Genomic DNA, 20,178 nt, shown 5'->3' with positions numbered 1-20,178 from the left:
TCGATTCTCCTGATCGATTCAATGAATTTCGAATATATCTGTATTAATATAAACGAGAGATTCAACAACGAAGGATCGAGTTTGAAAACCTCGATTCAATCAATTCTATCGCAAATGGATTTTTTCCATCTCCGATTAAGTTCAAGATTGTCGCTTAACTTCGTCAAACCAAACCAATTTACTTAATATTTCATTCGGCTTTCGGCTTCTTCGAGTTAATGGAATTTGTTCGGGGGATGCTTCTTATCGACTTCATTATCGAATTAGACAATTATAAATTGGAAACAACGCGGTGAATTTCGCAAATTCGCCAACGAACGAAAAAATTTGAATTAAGAAAAGTATCGACCCTTATCGTACTCACTTCACGTGGTATATCGACTTTATTATCCTGGAATCGTAATCGCATTTCTGCCATTATTAAACATTAACGAACTGCCTGTACGAGCTTTTAAGCCAGTTCGAGAAACTGCATTTACAGCGCGTGATAAGAATTTCGCAGTCTGTGATGCTTGGAATAACAAATATCACGGAGAAGCTTTAACAAAGTTCCTCTAACGAAGCTTTAAACTTATACATTCTCTCGTTTCTTTCCCCATTCGTGTCTCTGGCATACGTATATTACGATTCAGAGTCAATATACGACGCGACATACGTATAATATAGTGCGTGTCTAAAATTAGTAAGAGTTACCGCAGCGGATAAGCTAGTGTCTGATTATAGACTGATCGTATCCACTTGCGTATCGTAAATATTATTTTTATCACTCGTTTACGTTTCCGTAATGTGGCTAAATTTTCATTTTTTATTCATTTTCATATACCTTTTCATTTACATTCTCATTCTACTTGTATTCTTACGATTACTTCTCTCGTTGATATATTTTTCTATCAAAAATCACGCACACTGTCCTTTGAAACTAATAAACAAAACAAAATAAAGAAAAAAAAAAGTACAATATAAATATCGATAGGTAGTATAAAATCTTGGTCGTAGATCGGTATATTTCTTTATCTTTCTCGATAATAAAGTATTGCAATACATCTCTGTGCTGTTAAAAATAATTTCAAGGGGCGGAAGTAGTTCCTCTCGATCGAAAATTCACAAATATTTCTTGAATATTTGATCGCGCGGATCGTATCTTATCTCGACGAATAAACGAAGAATAAAGGTGTAGAAAGTCGGAGCTAAAGGTCGCAGGAACGGGGGCACGAGGTTGGAGAGGGGCGGGGTTTGAAATTTCGCCGTTTGGATGCCAACTCGAACAGTTATGCACGAAGATAATCGATCATCGCACCACGACAAGTCGGGTGTCGCGAAAAGCGGCCAACGCGGAGGGCGCGAACCGGTTGGTTGACCGTTTATAGATTATCGATTCGGTCACGGTGACGAACAAAAGCCACTTGCCGTTCAATGGCCGAAACTTTGCCCGTTAAAACGCTTATTCCGTGGCGTCCACGAAGACGCGGGCCAGGGATAATGTGGCCCGGCCACCAACGATGAAATCCAATTTTCGTACCAACTGCGAACGGCCAATTAAAATTCCTCCACCGAGAGGAATCTCGCGAATGGTGCCGTCGTCCAAAAAGTTTCTTCCCTCCCCCCGGGCCGGTTTCAAAAATTTCATCCCAAACTCGCATCCTTGGACCGTTACGATTCTCCTCTTCCTCCACATTCGACCTATTTCAAATTTATAGGGGGGACAGGATAGGAGATAGTCCCGAAATCCCATCGTTCAATGGACATTTTTCCAAATTGTAAATCCATCCTCTGAAATCCCTGATTTCCTACCCGCTAGATTCGAAAAATAAATTCTCCAACGACTTAGAGCTATCGTCTAATACGTTCCTTTTTTTCTTTTTATAATACGAGCTCACATTAGCGTGTTATTGCTAGGGGATATCGCGTAAGGTGGTAGATCAGGCGGTAGATCAGAGGAGCGAACGAACAAATGATTGCGTCGGTACGACAAGCTACGGTTGTGGAAGCCTCGTTGAAAATCGAGGTAACGAGTCGCATATACCGTCTTCCTTCCTCTCTCTCTCTCTCTCTCTCTTCCTCCATTCGTCTACGTATCTATCCAGCCCCGCTCCTCTGCCTCCATTTCGACCTCGTTTCTTGTTGCAACGTTGGCTGCTATAACGCTTTTGGCTTAGTCGTCGGCCGGAAATGTACAGACCAGTTCGACCCATCTAAGTATTGCACCGTTGCGCTATTAGAGGCTAGCCCCAGTATTGGAAGCATTGTGCGCGGCGACACACGGGAAACTGGGCCATTGTGTACATACAATAATTGCACGTACGTACATCCTCTTCTTGAACGATAATTCCTCTCTTTCTTTTCTCGCGAGATTTCTTTTGAAAAATGAAACATGGAATCGTGGAGCTCGTAATTGAAAAGTTTCCGGGAAGAATCGGTGTCGATAGCGTTTTACGAAAAGACGAAGGAAAGATGAAGGAAAGATCCGTTGGTGATTCGAGGAGGAGAAGAGAAGAGATTGGAAGGGGCGAAGGGATTTGGAATAATCGTTCTTTAAGATCGGTGGTAATTTTTGAAACGAGAGCGATCCGAACAACGTAAATTTACAGCGAAATTTAATTTCCAATTGGCTAAGGGTGGGAACGAAACGCGCTACAGGCGAAATTGGTCGAAGTTGAATTTAAATTACTTCCCGACTCAAATCATTTTCCCGGGTGAAAACCGGATGAAACTACAAAAAAAAAAAAAGAAAAAAAGGAAAAAAAGAAAAAGTAAGTTTAAACACTTTCAAACGTAATTAAATCCACGGATCGAATTTCAAAATTCGCAGCATCGTATCAATTAAACTTGCGACGTTTCAATACGTCGTATCTCGATCATAACTATCTATAGATAGATTTTCTTACAAAAAAGAAAAAGAAAAAAAGAAGAAGAATATCTCCCTCTCCTCCACGAAAATATTTTGCCAACTTATAAGAAATATTTTCATTAAACTCGGAGAAATGAATTTTTAAGAGGACGGAGGAAGAAGGAAGAAGGATCAAGGAGTGACGAAAAGCAGATTGGAGCAGGGAAGCGGAGTATTAAACGCAATAAAAGGGAAACAAGAGGGCAACGTCAGACACACTTAACGTCGGAACTTTTTGCCCAACGGTCGGGCCCATCTTTCTTCTCATTCGGACGAGAGGAATGAAAGGGCAAGAAGGGGCGGCGATAAATCCGCAAGCGGGGTTTTTAAAACGTTCGCGGGACGCTTGTTAAATAGCCAAGGCGTTGCGGATCCCGAAACACAACGAAACGAAAAACCAGGACCAGGCAACAATTATTTCTGCGTTAAATTATTCCATACCGACCCTTCATCTTCCCAATGGAAATGGAAGATTACGGATTTTTCCTATCTTCTTTTATTTTTTTCTTAAAAAAAAATAAAAAAGAAAGGAGAACATCGGTTGAACGACAAATTACAGAAACGCAATTATGCACGTTGCGCCAACGTATGCATAATGCGAAATATAAATATATTTCGTATTTTTCTTTAGCGGAAAATCGAAATTCCACACGCGCAAAAACGCGTTGAACGTCCTTTTTATCCTCAATTACCCGTAGAGTTATTATACACGACAATAGAAGAGAATACAAAGAGCGAATTAACGGATATCAATGATAGAAATGGCGAAACGAGCATACATTAACGTTCAATGATTCTTTATACACGCTAGAATTATCCGGGTGGCTCGATTGAAAAACCATCGCCGCGACTCGCTTTTGCGCGAATAATTTCACGTTTACTCGCTGCACGAGCCCTGTACTCGAAGGGCTCTCGAGTACACCGTTAATTCGCGGAACAATGACCACGTACCGCAAACAAAACAACTGCCCCGCTAATGTATCACGCTCGATTCGTGACGCTGGGCACTTTGTAATTCCTGCGTTTGTTTTTCCCTGGACTCCGTTTTCAAACAGAGAATTCAATTTACGTCGAATTAACGGTTGTTCATTGTGCGCAGTGCCCCGAGATACGTTTCAGAAATTTATTCTGTAACCTTGCCGAATGATTATTTTGCCATGTTGAGAATAATGATAGAGAGAGAGAAAGAGAGAGAGAAAGTCGCCATTTTGCCTCGTCGCGTTATTACCCTCGTGAATAAGATCGTTTGTCTTTAGACGTGTCCGAGTAGGAGAGGAGGTAATATTTTTATCCGTATGGATAAAATAATAAAAGCGAGCACGAGCGAGAAAGTAGAAGTTGGTGGAGACATCTGGTGACACGAGGTGAAATTCGATCTCGACAAAGTGGGCAATTCGAAAGAAAAAGAAATATGGCTTCCTCGTGAAACTTTCTTCGATCTTCGATTTGGGAAAAGGACGTTGAGGGATGAACTATCGAAGAACGCTGCATGCAGGCTATCCCACCTACAAAGTTTTCTTCCATCCTTCGTGAATTTTGCGTGACGCGGGTGGTGAGTAATACATGCAAGTAATTAATCGCGATGGAAGGGAATAATTGATGGATAGTAATGGATGGGCCGTATAATATTAACAAATATCGAAGCATCTTTCGAAATTACGTCGTTATAGTATATACAGAAGAAACGTGAAACGGAGAAACGCAACTGACAAACGAAATTGTTTTGTTTGAAGAAACTTTTCTCGTTTAAAAGATAATCGATGGTTTCGTTTGAATCTCGACTCCAATATGGAATTTCCCTTTGATTACGAGTCGAGAGGTTTCCGACCGCCACGGCAAAAAAAAAAAAAAAAATAAAAATAAAAAAAAGAAGAAAAAGCGATTATTTAAATCGATGCTGCTCGATGGCTCGAAGACCAGGGGTGTGGAACAACAAAGACAAAACTCGAGATCGCCCAGAGGCGTCGCGAAAGACGAAGCTCAGACTCTCTAATCGCCTTTCAAAGTATAGAGATGAGATCTCGATCGATGGATTAAGTGGAATCGACGCCTCGGGCGTTGACCGGAAGAAGGAAAGTCGGCAAACTGGAGGAGGAGGAGGAGGAAGAATTTTTTTAACGCGAATGAAAATATTCGATGAATTATATTCACCAAACCGATAAATATTCTTCCATCCCCGATAAAGATCCTTTTCGACGTTAAATTCGATTCACTTCAATATTATATTTTAAGTTCTTCATTATGAAAACTGGAAGAGTATCGCAAGTTTCTTTATTTCCTTAAATTCCGATATCGGACTCATCTTAAACTTTTCCAAGGTTTAAGGAGAGCAGTGTTGGAACGATCGAAAACGATCGGTTCACAGATACTTACGCGTAGGAAAAAATACTTTGAAACTCTCTCGGCCATTTGTTCTCGTGGCTCGATATTTCATAATATTTTAATTTTACCATGGAATAATAATATGGACAGGATGAAGGATGGCTCGAAGGGGATAAACGGATAAACCAGAAAGAAAACGGTTCTTAACGGGATAGCGTCACCATGAGCTAGTTACAAAAGCTCTGGAACCTACTTAACCGTTACAGCCACTCTCAACTTGGCGTTGCGTAAAAATACCTTTTTCCGAAGTTTCCTTACGAGACTCGGAGCATCATTGGCTGGGATACGTCCAAGCTCGCTGCAACCATCATCTTTACTCGCTTCGTTGAACATCAAACACGTGATGCAATCCCACGAAGCTTCTTCGGCAATTTGGATTAAATAATCTGATAAAATAAATAACTATTCTGAATGCAACGCGAATGAAATGGATTCTTAATGCAACGTCGAATAATTAAATGGAACCTCTGTAATCGAATCTATATTTACAGTTTCTTTCATTTCGAGGAATTTTATCTTGAAAATAATAAATCGAGGGAAAAATCTCTGAATTATTTTCCCGTTTCACGATTGTCGAGAAAAATCAACAATAATTTCCACTCTTTTTTACTCTTTAATCTGTTAACAGTAGGGGGACCGTCGTCACGGTGACAAATCATCTTAAGACGAGCTTTCGGTCAGCAATTAAGAGATATTACGAGGAAGTAAACAGACGAAGCGGTGATAAAGTAGCTTTTCCAAGAATCTCGTAGGTTGGAACGATCCCCTTGGCGAGTCCGGGGTTAAAGATCGAGTCGAATGCGGTCTGTAACCGGTCCCGCGAGATCGAGCATTAAGCAACTACGGATACCGGTCTTATCGTTTTGTTTTCCCATCCCCTCGTGGATCCATGCAAGATTAATCGGTGCTCGTTTAAGCTAATTCGTGGTAGACCGCTCTGTGGCTTTTTCTGATGAACATGGCAACTCGCGTCTGAGAAAATCGCGAGATCTCGATAATTTTGTAATCGAAGAAAAATCATTGCCGATTATTCACGAAAAAAAAAAAAAAAAGCTAATTCGTAAAAGATGTTTCATTCTGTGATTTTTACATCTGTTTCTTTCTCTCTCTTGACAAAGAGATTACAAAAGTGATATTTAATGATAGATACTCGTAACTTTTTTTGGAAACACTATTAGTTTTTTTTCGAAGAAAAAATACAGCTTTGAATGGGAGGAAGAGGTAATTAAAATTCACACGGTGATTCGGTTGGAGAAGAAGAGAGTGAATCGGGTCGATCAAAAGGGGGTATCGATTTTCAACGAGCGTCGTCCTCCCAAGACGGGAAACGCGGGTGCAGTAATAAGAGACGATAATAGTCATTGTTATTTCATTAGAGGAGAGAAAAAGAGAGAGAGAAAGAGAGAGAGAGAGAGAGAGAGGGAAAGGGAGAGTAACGAGAGCGACGGATTTTATTGCCCTCCTTTTAAGCCACGGCACGTTTTACGAGATTAACGAGAAAGAGCATCGTCCCCTGCAGTAACCGAGCTATTGTTGAATCACGCCGCAGCCCTTACAGCTTACAGGCACCGCGGTACGCCCTCACGCGTACCCGCCAATTATTGCGTCGTTAAACCCTTTGTTAACGTTTCGAACCCACTCTTGTCCTTCCGTTCCCCGTTCCTACGGAATTTCGGTGATCGACCGAAGCTTTTAACGCATCGCTAGGGAGGATGCAAACCTCCCTTTAACCCTCCCGATTGATATACCCGACAGTTTGAAAGATTCAATAGTCGGATCCACGACGAATTTAAATCTATCTGTTGTCGTTTCGTTTACAATCCTTAAACGTACGATTATTTTGACAACGAAATTACGTCGCATCTCGTAATGTACAAACTTCGTTTCAAAATTTTATGGATATTTTTTTTCTTTTTTTTACTCTCCCTTAGGAATTCTAGGGTTAATCTCGAACTAATCTCCATGAAACTTTCAGCGAAATTAAAAACTTGTAATTTAACTTTCATAAAGTAATTCCTTTTTAATAGAACGAGCTACTCGTTCTTCCAACTTACACCGCAACTCCCCCTCTCCCCATAAAGTTCCTTCTAATTAAATCCCTTCCTTCCGAATCTTAAAAACCCATAATTATCTCAAACGCGATTTATCGGTGTTTATTTGCGATTAACCTCGATACCAAACCCACTCACCCACGAGTGAAGCGTCCATTTCGAACGAAACGAAACGACAGCGACCGCGTTCGTAGCTCTTCGTGCCGCGCAAAGTCTCGTAAATAATACGAGACGTAAATATACGCGAGAGTCGAAAAGTCGAAGGAGTCGTTAATCGAATAGTTTCATCGAGATTTTCATTTTCCCGGAGGAAAAATTCCTTCTCGCGGCGCGAATTCAACGTCACCGCAATTATTTTCACCACGGCCGCGGTAAGCCTGCGTACAAGCCGTCAGCTGCGACGCTTGGCTGGGATCAAGGCCGAAACGGAGGGAGAGGGGACGAACGTGGAAGAGGGTGGCGAGAACGTGGCGAGAAGATGGGGGCAGGAAGGAGGGAGGATGGGCCGTGCAAAGAATCCCTCCTCCGCGACCTTTTTTCGCGTCCAACCATTTCCTCCTTGCCCCGCGGCGGTTTCATTCGACCATTCGACCGTCCGTCCACCTGGACCGGTGGAAAAGTCTTTTTTAATGACTATTCCTGGAACTCCTAAGACTCGAAGCGGCCATTACGGCCGGGAATATCATCCTTTTTTTTCGCTCCCTCCCCTCCTGCGAATTCTCCATCCGCGAGACTACCGATGCCTTACACCCCCTCCTTCCATCCACCCCTTTCCATCCGTAATTCAGAAAGTTTGGTCGGATTAAAAATGTGACCGAACTCTCCGAGCGGCCCTCTTTGTTTCTTCCTTCCATTTTTTGGGTGACTTTTAAACGTAATGCGATTCTCTTGTAAAAAAAAAAAAAAAAATCTCCAAACGGTTTCGGAGAAAGGAAAAGGGAGAGGAATGGGAAGAATGGTGGAAAAATTGCTTGAAATCGAATATGGGTTATGTCGATAAATAGATTTGAATATATGTACGAGCAAGTTGCAGATTAAATCAAGATTTATTTAAAAAAAAAAAAAGAAAGAAAGAACAAACGATATAATTCGATTACGTATGCAAAACGCGTACCACGAACGCTGTTTTCTTTTCGAGTGTGTATAATCGGTGGAAAGAAGAAATTTGCAGGCAACGAAGTTATAAATTAGCGAGTGGTGGCTTTTAAAAAGGAGCCTACGGTGAAGAGATTACGCTGGCAAGGCGATGAGCCTTATGTAATCATAAAACTCATCGAAGGCGTGTACCGGATCACGTGCACGTCGTTACGTGTTTTATAAAGGACGCTTCGTTAGCGTAGAATAAAGGGGAAAATTAAATTCATAGGAGGTCTAGAAGGAGGAAAATGGTGCATCCCTTTGAAAAAGATAAGGTTAATCCATATGTATCGTTTTGCAGGGAAGGCCACTTTGTATCACGGACAAACTTTTGCAATATTTTTTCTCTTCATCACGGATTCTAATATTTCTCACGCGCAAACGATTTTAAAAATTTCGTTAAAAATTCTCTCACGAGAATTATAGAAACTATAGAAGAGATATACATCTAATTTTGTTTTTTTTATTTCTTTATAATCTAGAATATCGACATACGCGTATTTCCTTGAAGATTTGTATTTATAAAAGATTGATATTTATAAAAGGTTGACTCGTGATCACGACTCGTGCACGCAAGCAATAACCGTTCATCGGGTGGTGCGACCGCCGTAAAATCAATAAACTGGCATCGCTGGTAGATTCTATTTGAAAAGAAAAAACAACGTTTAAACGTGCGACAACTCGCCGATATCTAAAAACAGTTGACGAATTCCGATAAAACATCCTAGTTCTGGAAGATGAAAAATTGGCGCGTATCGCCAAGCGAAACGAAGCATCCGAGAGAAAATCGTTAAGAAAATCGCAAATGGATGTTCGATTCTTTCTCGAAGACGCGCAAAAGGATCGGAGGGTGGATTAGCCGCGGTTAAGTTGCGGAAATTAACTGCTATTAGTAATGGAGAAGGGAGTACTGAACGATTCCGCAAGAACTTTAGAACGTATAGTTCTTGGACCAAGAGTAACCAGCCACCCATGAATTCCGTTTCAATATTAATTCTCCGGAAGGAGACGTTGTTTCAGCAAGATTCCAACGAGAATATAGTAAATGTAGTCGAAGGAAATAATAGCATTATTTCCAGTCATCTAACAATTGAGCAAAAAGATAATATCCTTGAACAATATTCCTCCTAAAGTATTCTTTAAATTGTTATAATTATTTTTTTAAAATATATTTGAAAAATTAATCCACTCGACTCTTTTCTCCTCTTATAAGCTCTCCTTTGATATTCAACTATGCACCACGCACGTGCTACGGTCGATAGATGACCTGCAGTCCAAGGTTCAAACATTCACATTCACGAGCTTTACATACGGATACGGAGGAGGAGGATACGCAGAGGAATACGCGATTCATCGTCAAGCCGTCGATAAATCAGTTTTCGAGCCGTGTAACGCGAGCAATCCTTGCGTCAACCCGTTAATCTTTCGGCCGTGATAAATCATCGCTCACTTCCACACTGCTTACGATCAATTTCTGGTGACGCTCAAGTTGCGCTTATTATTTTCCAGTTAGCTCGTATAACCCCTTGGAAGCGACAACAACTTCTTCGTCATGATCATAGTAGTCGTTTCCGCGTAAACCCGGCCCTTCTGCAATATCAGATCCTCGTATAATCCCTTTAGCATGCGCAATGTTCCCGACAGGATGGTGTATACTTTTGTTGTCCGACCCTTGTATATATCGTTTCGTTTATCGCGAACAAGTTTTCCAAGCAAATCCGAGGCTTGCTTGAAACGTCTTACCAACTTCCACTTTCTTGCAAACACTCGTGTTTATTCTAACTTTCGCACTTAAAGCTAAGCATTTGAGACATGCTCGAAGAATATCGATTTTCGGATATCACCAGGAATATTGATCGGTTATAATAATGCATCTTCTATCGTATATCTCAATACGTTATAATTCCTTAGAGAATATAAAAGAGAAAATATATATATATAAAAGTATTGGATTCGTAATTTATATGCGTGAAATTTTAACAAAGGTTCTCGAGATAAGCTGGGATAAAGACGAGCGTAGAACACGATCCTCTCAGAAGTGCATGAAAAATGCAAAACGCAAGAGCAAAGGCTAATCGCGCTTAATAGTTCGTGCCACGAAGCCGTATATTCTATGGAGGGATAAGTTGAATCGAGAGGCTCGACGCGCAAGTTGACTTCCAAAGCACTTTGACGGCAGAAAGACAAAATCAACGTCCACGTCCGGGGATGTCTTAATCTGTCGATAATTCCGAATATCAACTCCTTCGAAGAAATTTGTCCAACGATGACACGTCCTCGCTCCTTTCTCTCGCGGATTCACAGAGGTAAATACTAAGGAAGGCGTTATTCCTTTTTTCGTGATTAATGATAACGGTTGAATTCCTCTCGAAAGAAGAAGACGCGCCCCGACATAATCGGATTGTCCGCTTAAACGTTAATAAATTTAGGAAAAGGGAATCTCTCCTCTTTCTTCGACTTTCGAACTTTCGAACATCCATTCCCAAGCGCGCATTTGAAAAATAATTTTCTTAAATAAACCGATGCCGAGTGAGCAAAAGGGCGGCAGATCTTCCCGCCATTTTTCACCCGACCGCGAAGTTGGTAGCTGTTCCACCAATTTAAATATTTATCTGTCCGATACTCTTTTCACGCTTTCAGTCGGCTCTCCCTAGCGAAATCCATTACGGACCATTCACCTCCGATTCTGCAGCTGACAGCTCCATCAAGCCCCGTTGGATGATTGGACCGTGGAGAGTCTTGCACGGTAAGAGAAGCATCTCGACGGGAATTCACGCAATAGCTTTCAATTATTCCTTACTATCCCATATCACGCATGATACGTAACTACGATCGATTACGTTTGTAATCGTTGTTTCCTCTACGTTTATAACTGTCTCTTATCGATTGCGATTCTTGTCTCGCGATTCAACGATTCCATTTTATCTTTAACTACACGCGTTTTCCAAATTTAATACCGTACTCGGTGGTCGAGGGAGTTTATCGCGAATTGTCATCGGTTAATATCGTAATGGGCGGTCTAGGAATTAGACGTAGCTGGGAGAAGACTGCCGGGTATAGACGATAATAACTTCCTGAATTTTCCGCCCATTGTCGGGAAACGTTGCAACTTGTTCAATAACTATTCCGGCTTTCGTACGTATCTAACACGACCCGACCTCTTTAACGGTGTCTCCTGCAGCCTCGCGAGGATTGCATTACATAGGGTATAAACGAAAACTGTTCCCCGGTATTAGAAACGTGGAGCTTTAAGTAATTCCACCATCTGACGCTTTGTATGATCCTTCTCTCTTTAATCCGTGAAATTATTAATCGTCGAGTAACAAGAGGGAAGAAAGGAGGGTTGAATAACGAGAAGGGTCGAACGGTTTTTCGATTATTTATATATAAATTTCGTATTCTCGTATTCTCGTTAATAATTTCGTATTAAATTGCGAAACACCGACAAGCAACGATCTTGAAAATTCAACGAAACTTTTTGAAAATTATCTTTTGAAAGGGATACGTTCCGTGATAAGAGATACGAACGAGAATCTTTTGTTATTTCACGTTCAGGTGGATATGCGATACAGATAAGAAACGTAGGAGTAAGAGGCGAAGGGCGAAACGTTGGCCGCATCGGCATTCATAAATCAACTTGGGGGGAGGGGGTGGCATGTTTAATGCATGTTTTTCAATTGTTTCAGAGGTCGCGTATTCACGGTGCTATTCCTTCCATCGATTTACGGGTTCACGCTGTATTGTTCGAATTGCGGACATCGTTATCGGGTTTGATGCTTTTCCTGTATCCTTTTGATCCGCGAGGACGAGGAAGCGCGCGGACTTTCAAAAAAATGGTGGACGGATCGAATGAAATTTATGGGTGCGGGGAGGGGAGGCCGCGATGAATGGCGAATATTCTCCGATATTTTATAATCTGAAGGATCGATCATCGATCCATCGATCAAAACTTATCTCCCGTGTTTATCATTCGAAACTGAGCTTAAAAGCTTTTGAAATTCATCAATATCTCGAAATACAAATATAAACGGGTAATTTTATATCAAATCGCATTAACGTGGAGAGCAGCTTGTTTTCCCACTTCCCTCCTCGTTCTCTTCTATATTTATATTTAACGAGGAAAACACGAGAAATTATATAACGAATAAAATGAAACTTGGGATATTTTATATCCCCCCCGTCCTGAACCCACTTTTTCTTTATGCACACACATTCATTGATGATCACCAGCCTTAATCCTGCCTCTATTTCCATCGTTTCATCGCGTTTTCAAATTATTGATCGAAATTAAATTATATCGAGAACATTTACCGAGATAATTTCATTATTGGAAAAAAAAAAAAACTCCGATTGATTTTAGAAAAAAGAAAAATTTATTTCCATTTATTCGATAAATTTTTCCGCTTTAACCGTCGGTGTAATATTTTTTTTTTTTTATAAGCTTTGTAAAAAAAAAATCGATATCACGTCAACCGGAACGTTAATTTTCATTACGAACGAAAATTTTGATATCAGATCACCACGGATGGATGCTTTCTTTAAATTTTCCAACGGCGGTTTAGATGAGACGGGAGACAAAAATTGCGCGGAGTTTACCCTCGACAAATCTATTATCCGGATGATCCGATATATAACGATGCGCAACAGGATTCCCGCCTAACCCCAACACTTTGCCCGGGCAACGTGAAAAAAGAGCAGCGTTATTCCTCTGCAAAACGAGTTCACCCTCGCCGAAATTGAAAAGTCCTACGCCACATCGTCGACTCGCGGGGGGCACATGTTTTTCTTTGCGTCGTTCCTACCTCCTCGTGTTATTCCGTGGATTCCATCCGATGATCGTGATCCCTAAAATACCGTCAAAATATCCTATCTATTTCTGACCGTGAGGGGAATACCGGAAGACGTGTTATCGCGTCTCCAAGAGTAGAGATGATAAAGGAAAAAAACATCAAAAATATACAACGAAAATAAAAGTAATAAATTGTTATACATTGCTTCCGTGCAATGTACAAATCGTATAGTTTTTAATTACAATGCTCTGATATTTTTAGATTCGAACGGATCGTTTATGAAATATATATATATGCAATTTTCATTGAAATAACGTTCGAGGGAAAATATTCTTTCATAAAGCCAACCACACGCTCGGTGGATCGCGATTTTTTCCAGCTCGCTCAGCATTTAAGCGATGCAGGGTCAAGTGGTGCTGTTTTTCTTAGGTCAGCGCAACGCGTGGCGTGCACAGGGTGTGTAACGTGCCAAAAAATGCAAACCTCGACGACGGTAAAGCGGTAAGATGTCCTCTATTCGTGCCATCCTTTATCGTTTTCCTCTTTCTTCTTTTCCCTTTTCTTCTCTTAATTCTCTACGGTTACAGATATATGAATCAATGAGTGAGTAAACAGAGTGGTGTTGGTATTCGCGCATCTTCTAACCTATACACGTAAGATAGCACCACTTTAATTAAATTTGATAATTAATCGTAGCGTGTAAAGACCGTTTACGAGGCTTGATCTTATCAGTCGTCATGTGCCTCGATGATTGCACCTATAAATTAGATCCGCATATATACAGACCGATCTTATCTCTCGATAATCTTGCGTCATATTGCATGCAAAAGATACATTTCCCCTAATCCAATAATGACTTATCATTCTAATTGAAAATAATAGCAAAATGTATGATAAATTATACAAAGTGTACAAAGAATAATTTCACTCTGAATTTTCAATCTAATATATAATTTTCAATCTAAATAGTTCCGAGAAAATTTCAAAGTGTTAAAATAAAATATCGATTACTTCGAGAATAAAAGGGGAAAAAATGCTATTTCGAGCCTCCTTGTACCTTTTTTATTCCATTCTTTTCCATCCGACCAAATATATCCCATAAAATACCAAACTGTCGCGCTCCTCTTCTAAAACGTACACGATTCGCTCTTCCATGTACGAAGAATCGATCGAACAACTGTAGAATCTTTAGCATGGATCGGGCAACCCTTTTCCAATCGAATACCGGAAGGAAGAAACACGAAACGTTGCTGGGAATTAGCATAACAAGATTCCACGGTGTACGTAATGCGGGAACACCACCGGCTTGCCACAGATTTGCATGGTCCATTTAAATACAATTTCTTTTCCTCGATCAAGAAATTACGCGAAGCGCAACCCCCTCCCACCTTTCTGCCTTTGGACAGGGATATACAATTGCGAGATGGATCAAAAGGGTTTGCGTTAAAGCGAAGAAAAAAAAAATCGACGATTCTTCATCGTTCTTCCACCCTTACACGCCCTCCCTTACACACCCTTACTCGCCCTTTCTCTTGTCTCGGATCTCGCGTGTTATGCTAATTAATTCCGCCTGTATATTAATCGCGGTACACTTCATGTTGGCACCGCATGATAGACAGCTCTGCCTCGAATAATCAAACCCCTTTATTTTTCTGTTCGTTAATGTAAGAAAAGGTTGTTGCCCATTAATTATACAATCTCGCCGCGAGATACGGTTTTAATTAAACGGGAAAATATTAACGTATATTTATTTATTTAGAAGAAGATTGATATATTTTTAGGCGCAACGTTTGCATAATGTATAAAAATTGCATTGAATTTTGAACAATTTAATTAAGGTATTTATCAACAGGCAGAGAAAATACACGGGCAATTTAGATTTCAAATTAGTGGAAAAATTCATTAGGACGGATTGGGGGAACGGTATTTCAGCGAGATTGTTTATTATGAATGAGCGGGCTTCGAGCGCTGCGTGGGAGGATCGAGCGTTTGAAATTAGAGTATCGAGGAATAATAAAAACAGAGAAGTTGGCGAAATTTTCATTTATCGCTCGAGTCAATCGAATCTGCACAAAGTTATCAAATTGTACGGTAATAATGCAATTTCATTAAAATTCTTAAAATCCACCGATCTTAAAAAAATTAATTAAATTCCTTGCTTCGCCTTGCTAGACCTTCAAGTACAATAAGAGCGTGCACGGGCAGAGCTCCACGGAGCAGAGAGCCGTACACGGTCCGATGAAAAATCCCAATACGATTTCACGAACAATTACGTATCTCCCCTCGGAAAATATTTCAACGATACATTTTACCTCGCAGCCCGTATCGATTACCGAATCCCCGTGGCTCTTCGGATTCAAAGGTAAAGAGGGAACGAATCTCTGAAATTTCCGTTTCCTGGACGAAAAGTAAACGGCGCCCGTTTTCTCGGCGCGGTATCCAACGTCTGGAACTGCTTCCTCGTGAGAGGTTTTCGCGTCGTTTTTCACTCGGCGGTTCACAGCCGGCAACCGATAAACGAAAACCGAGAGAAGATAGAAACCGGCCGCCCGAATCAGCCTTCGGAACAAATGCTCGGAACGTGTTGGCCACCACCTACGTGTGCGTGTGTGTGCGCGCGTACGTAGATGCAGAGAACGGCGCGTTTTCGCCGTTTCAAGCGATCTGCAAACACGGCTATGTTGTGGATTATGTGTAAGTATCGCGAAACGGTGAAAATAAGCGGGCGGAAGCGGGATCGAACGGAATCGGGCAAGGCGCAATCCCGGCGGACTTGCGCGCCAACGCACACCTCTCCGCATCGTGAATCGACTAACTGGTGTGATTGTCCACCCACCGACGGAAATGCAAATTTACCACGCCGCGTTTGTTTTTTCGTTTTATTCGGAGACGGTCAGTTAACGATTTAAGCTGAGAATGGGCGGGGAGTAACCCCGGAAGGTGGGTGAAAAATGGTTCGCGGGGTTTTAATTAATCGGAGGTTTTTGTGCGAAGATTTTGGAAGAATGCAAATATGAAAGTTTAGTTAAGAAATACTTCAATGAGATTTGCATCGCAGGTGAGGATATTGAGTATATCGATGGAAGTTGGGAATGGAGAAAAAGGTTCTTTCTTAAGTTTATTATAAATTCTATTAGAATTCTATAGAAAAGTGTGAAAATATTGATTAGATTTAAAGATGCTTTATCCGAAAAATCTTATGATTTTATACGTACATGCATACTTTCGTAGAGCGAAGCTTGGAACAAATTAAAATCGACGAAGGATAGAAATTAATTTATGTTCGATAATTTTGTAACGATTCCCTTGTCAAAAATATTCGCGAGAAATATGAAAAATTGATGGCACGCGAGCAGGATAAGGGGATGAATCGGAATGACTGAGGGGGATAGGGTGATCAGGTGAATTCCACGGGTGCAAAACGATTTATGAGAAACGAACACCCGGCTGTAAAATAACACTTCCCATTCAAATCGGCAAATTAATGGTCGTTTTCATGGATTCTTTGTTTGCACCGTCCCGACAATGGCTGGCTGCTGGGTTATTATTCTGAAATACTACTATGTCCACCGAGTTGGAGCAGAATCCGCGGAACGTACGCGGCCATCCCTTGTCGGCAACTTTTTTCCCACGGCCATGTCGCCAAGGCTGAATTAGAAACAAGGGATTTACTCGTGGAAACGTATAATCCTCCTCTAATCGCGCATCGTTGCGTAATTTTATCAAAATTTTTAATATATCTAGTCCATGAATCGAGAGAGAGTATATCAAAAAGTTGAAACATTTCAATTATTTCAAAATTATAGTAAAATTCCGAATGGTAAGTAAAGTATTGTTTTTATTGTATTGATTATATATTTATTTACGTTATTCTCTATCTTTGATTCATTTTTCTTTATTCGTTTTGAAATTTATTTGAACTTATTACAATAATATCGAGTTTATTTTGTTAACTAAGTTACGAAAATGAATTTCTAATCTAATTAATTTCTCACGTATCAATAAATTCTTTAACATGGATTGAAAAAGTGTATTTTTATTATCAAGACGGACATTAAAATCGTCGAGGAAATAAAGAATTTTTTCTAAACATCTCTCGTTTTATTCTGTTCTGTATCTGTATCGAAATTAATCCATGTCACACGTTTAGAAATCCTTTGACAAATCAGAATATCGATGAAAGGCCGTTAAAGAATCGATGCATATTTCTACCTTTGGAAAAGATCTCGTCGCAATCATCGCGTACAAAGGATGCCGCGTTCAAAATGAAAACGCGAAAAATAGAAAAGAGACACGCGAACGCATTTAAAATAGTTCTCGATTTTCACGATAACGATTTCTATTCACGCTAGGATCTGGAATGTTCTAAATAAAATTTTCTGCGCGAACGATAAGCTATTAAATATCTCGTGGATTGTTATAGGAATCGTGCAAAATCGCTCGTGAAGAAGAAGATGTGAAAGATAAACACGTGGGCCGTTCATTTGTTCCAGAGCAGCTATATCCACATGGCGACCATTCATTTTATGTGGAATTCCGCTCGTGTTTAGATGAAATAAAAGCAAATAAAAGTACGTGGCACAAAGAAATTCTTCGATCTTAACTGGGAATCAGCATGGATATTTGAGAAATATAAGAATTCTTTGGTCCACCGAACATCAATAGTTTAAATCGATTAAGAAAAATATGAATTTGAGATATACAAGAACAAATAAATGAAATTATTTATACATGTATATTCTATGGTCAAAAAAATATTTAAAATACATAAAATAGTAGTTAATAATCTTTCTGAAAGAATTTTTTAATCTGTAGAATTGATGTGAAGGAATAGATGTAAAGAAAGTTGTTCAAGTTTTATGCAACGATTTTCCGATATAACGAAAATGAGCATCCTACTGAGATAACCAAGGATCCTGGTGAGCAGGAATAATTTCAATTTTGTTGCAAGTTTACGTTTAAAAATTCAAATAATAAAAAGAGCTTCTATTACATAATTATTGGAAAATCAAAACAAATTTACCTTGGACCGGTGCGTAGACGTTTAAGTACAAGCAATCCTCGCTCTGGTTCCTTAGGTAGGGCAGCAATCTCCTCAAATACTCGACCCTTCCTTTCGGCATTTTGTCACTGAGCTCGGGCAGCCTTTGAGGACAGACCGGTCCGAATTTGTCCGCCACTTTAACGCCGTGCCACAACGCGCTGCTCACAGGAGGCATGAAACGCAACGAGCCGATCGGCGGCGACGCGTACGGAACGCCACGAAACACCTCGACGCCCTCGAGGTGCCGATCGAGGGTCACGATAACGCCTGATAAATCCCCGTACTTTGTCCTGACGATCCTTGAGCTTAGCTCGGCGCTGGCGGTCGCCAGAATTAGGCCGAGCAGCGCCAGGATCGACGACGTCATCTTCGTTCGCGCCCTTGAAACCCCGTCTCCACGCCTGCTTTCTTTCGCGATCACTCGAATCCGATCAAAGATTTCATTTCCCTCTTCGAACACTTCTACCCGCCCCCGGAGGCTAGAACGCGCGCGATCGTGCCCACCTCGTCGCCACGAGGACCTGGTGCGCGTCCAGAATGCATCAGTAGACGATCGGCCTCGAAACGAGCTTCACAATATTCCAAAATGACTGCCCGAAGGGTCCGTTTCAACGCGATGACGCTCGAATTCTCGTACGAATACATTTACGTCATCTTTATAATTCTAGAGATACCGTTGGATGTTATTATCGGCGAGAGTTGAACGAGTTTGCTATGTAAACCGAGTTCCTTTTTATGTTCAAAACAATGTTTATCCACCTTTCTTGGAAAACTCGCTGATTACCTTCCTGCGAGTAGTCAACATGCGGACGTAGACATTTCCCAAGCGACCGTTATGAAACATAAATATTGCGCAGTATGCTTCTCTGTTTGTTATTTTTCGTACGATGTTTTCGATGAACATATTATATTTCGATGTAAAAATATGATTGGATCAAGTTTGAAGAGGTGAAATTGATCGTTTTGAGAAAGCCCAAGGAATGGTTGGAATCATTTTAAAAATATCGTCGAAGTTACAAAAAAACGATTTCGTTTCTGATAGCATGTTTAATATGGCGGTACAAATAAAAAGCGCCCGCCCTAATGATGCCCAAGAGAAAGCCATGGCTCCGATGTTTACCGGTTCGCTTCATCCTTACGACCCGGCTCGTCGGAGCGAATAGAGAAAAGAAGGCACCGGATGCCGTCGAATTACGTCCACCGTTTTACCACTGTTTTTTATTTTCTTTTTCTTTTTTACTCTTTGGACGAACCAAAGCTTTTCAAATTTTCTTCTTCCGTTATTACGCGGACATTTCTTTATTGCTTCTCGTATATACAACGTTTCTAGAAAATTGTGTAGACACGTTTCGAGAGAATTTCGAATAAAATGAAACGTTATTATTCCAGAAAATCAGTACGAACGTATCGATAATCCGAGCAATTTCGACGAGCCACCATCTAAAGACAGGAACTCCGATCGATCATTCGAGACTGACAAAAAATCCACATCGAATCACTGTTACACTGCGTGTCGCTCGATTATATCCTACTCAACGAACTAACAACGATAGGTGACTTCATACACTGTTCAGCTTGTATGCTCACTCCTCGTTAATGAATCAGTTCAAAGTAAAATCACGAAGGCTATAGAAAAAATGCTTTTTCTTCTTTCCAATGACTAATTACAGGAGAATTATATCGCACAGATACACGTAACCCTCTCAATCTGGTCAGAATTGGCCTCGGAACGACACACGCGACAACACTGGACCGAGAACACTTTTTTCACGCACTTCACACTTTCCCGACTGATGCAGCGATTCCTTTATCACGTGGTGGCCGCGTAATGCGATCCAATCCACAGATAGATCGTGAGGATCACGCATTAGAAAGAAAAGGATACGA

At 40.7% G+C, this 20,178-nt stretch overlaps 1 protein-coding gene across 1 annotated transcript in view; it reads right to left on the bottom strand.

The window, feature by feature from the left end:
• The window catches only part of LOC122713460 (neuroligin-4, Y-linked), a 252,666-nt gene extending 232,488 nt beyond the window's left edge, over positions 1–20,178 (bottom strand). The window contains exon 1 of the mRNA XM_043933929.1: positions 18,271–20,178. Within this exon, the coding sequence (XP_043789864.1) occupies positions 18,271–18,658 (388 nt within the window). The 5' untranslated portion in view covers positions 18,659–20,178. The remainder of the gene's footprint in view (positions 1–18,270) is intronic.

The sequence above is a fragment of the Apis laboriosa genome, unplaced genomic scaffold, assembly GCF_014066325.1.
Source record: "Apis laboriosa isolate Shangri-la unplaced genomic scaffold, ASM1406632v1 scaffold23_cov150, whole genome shotgun sequence".
In the NCBI taxonomy this organism is placed as follows: Eukaryota; Metazoa; Arthropoda; class Insecta; order Hymenoptera; family Apidae; genus Apis; species Apis laboriosa.
This window is presented reverse-complemented; position numbering and strand designations above follow the sequence as displayed.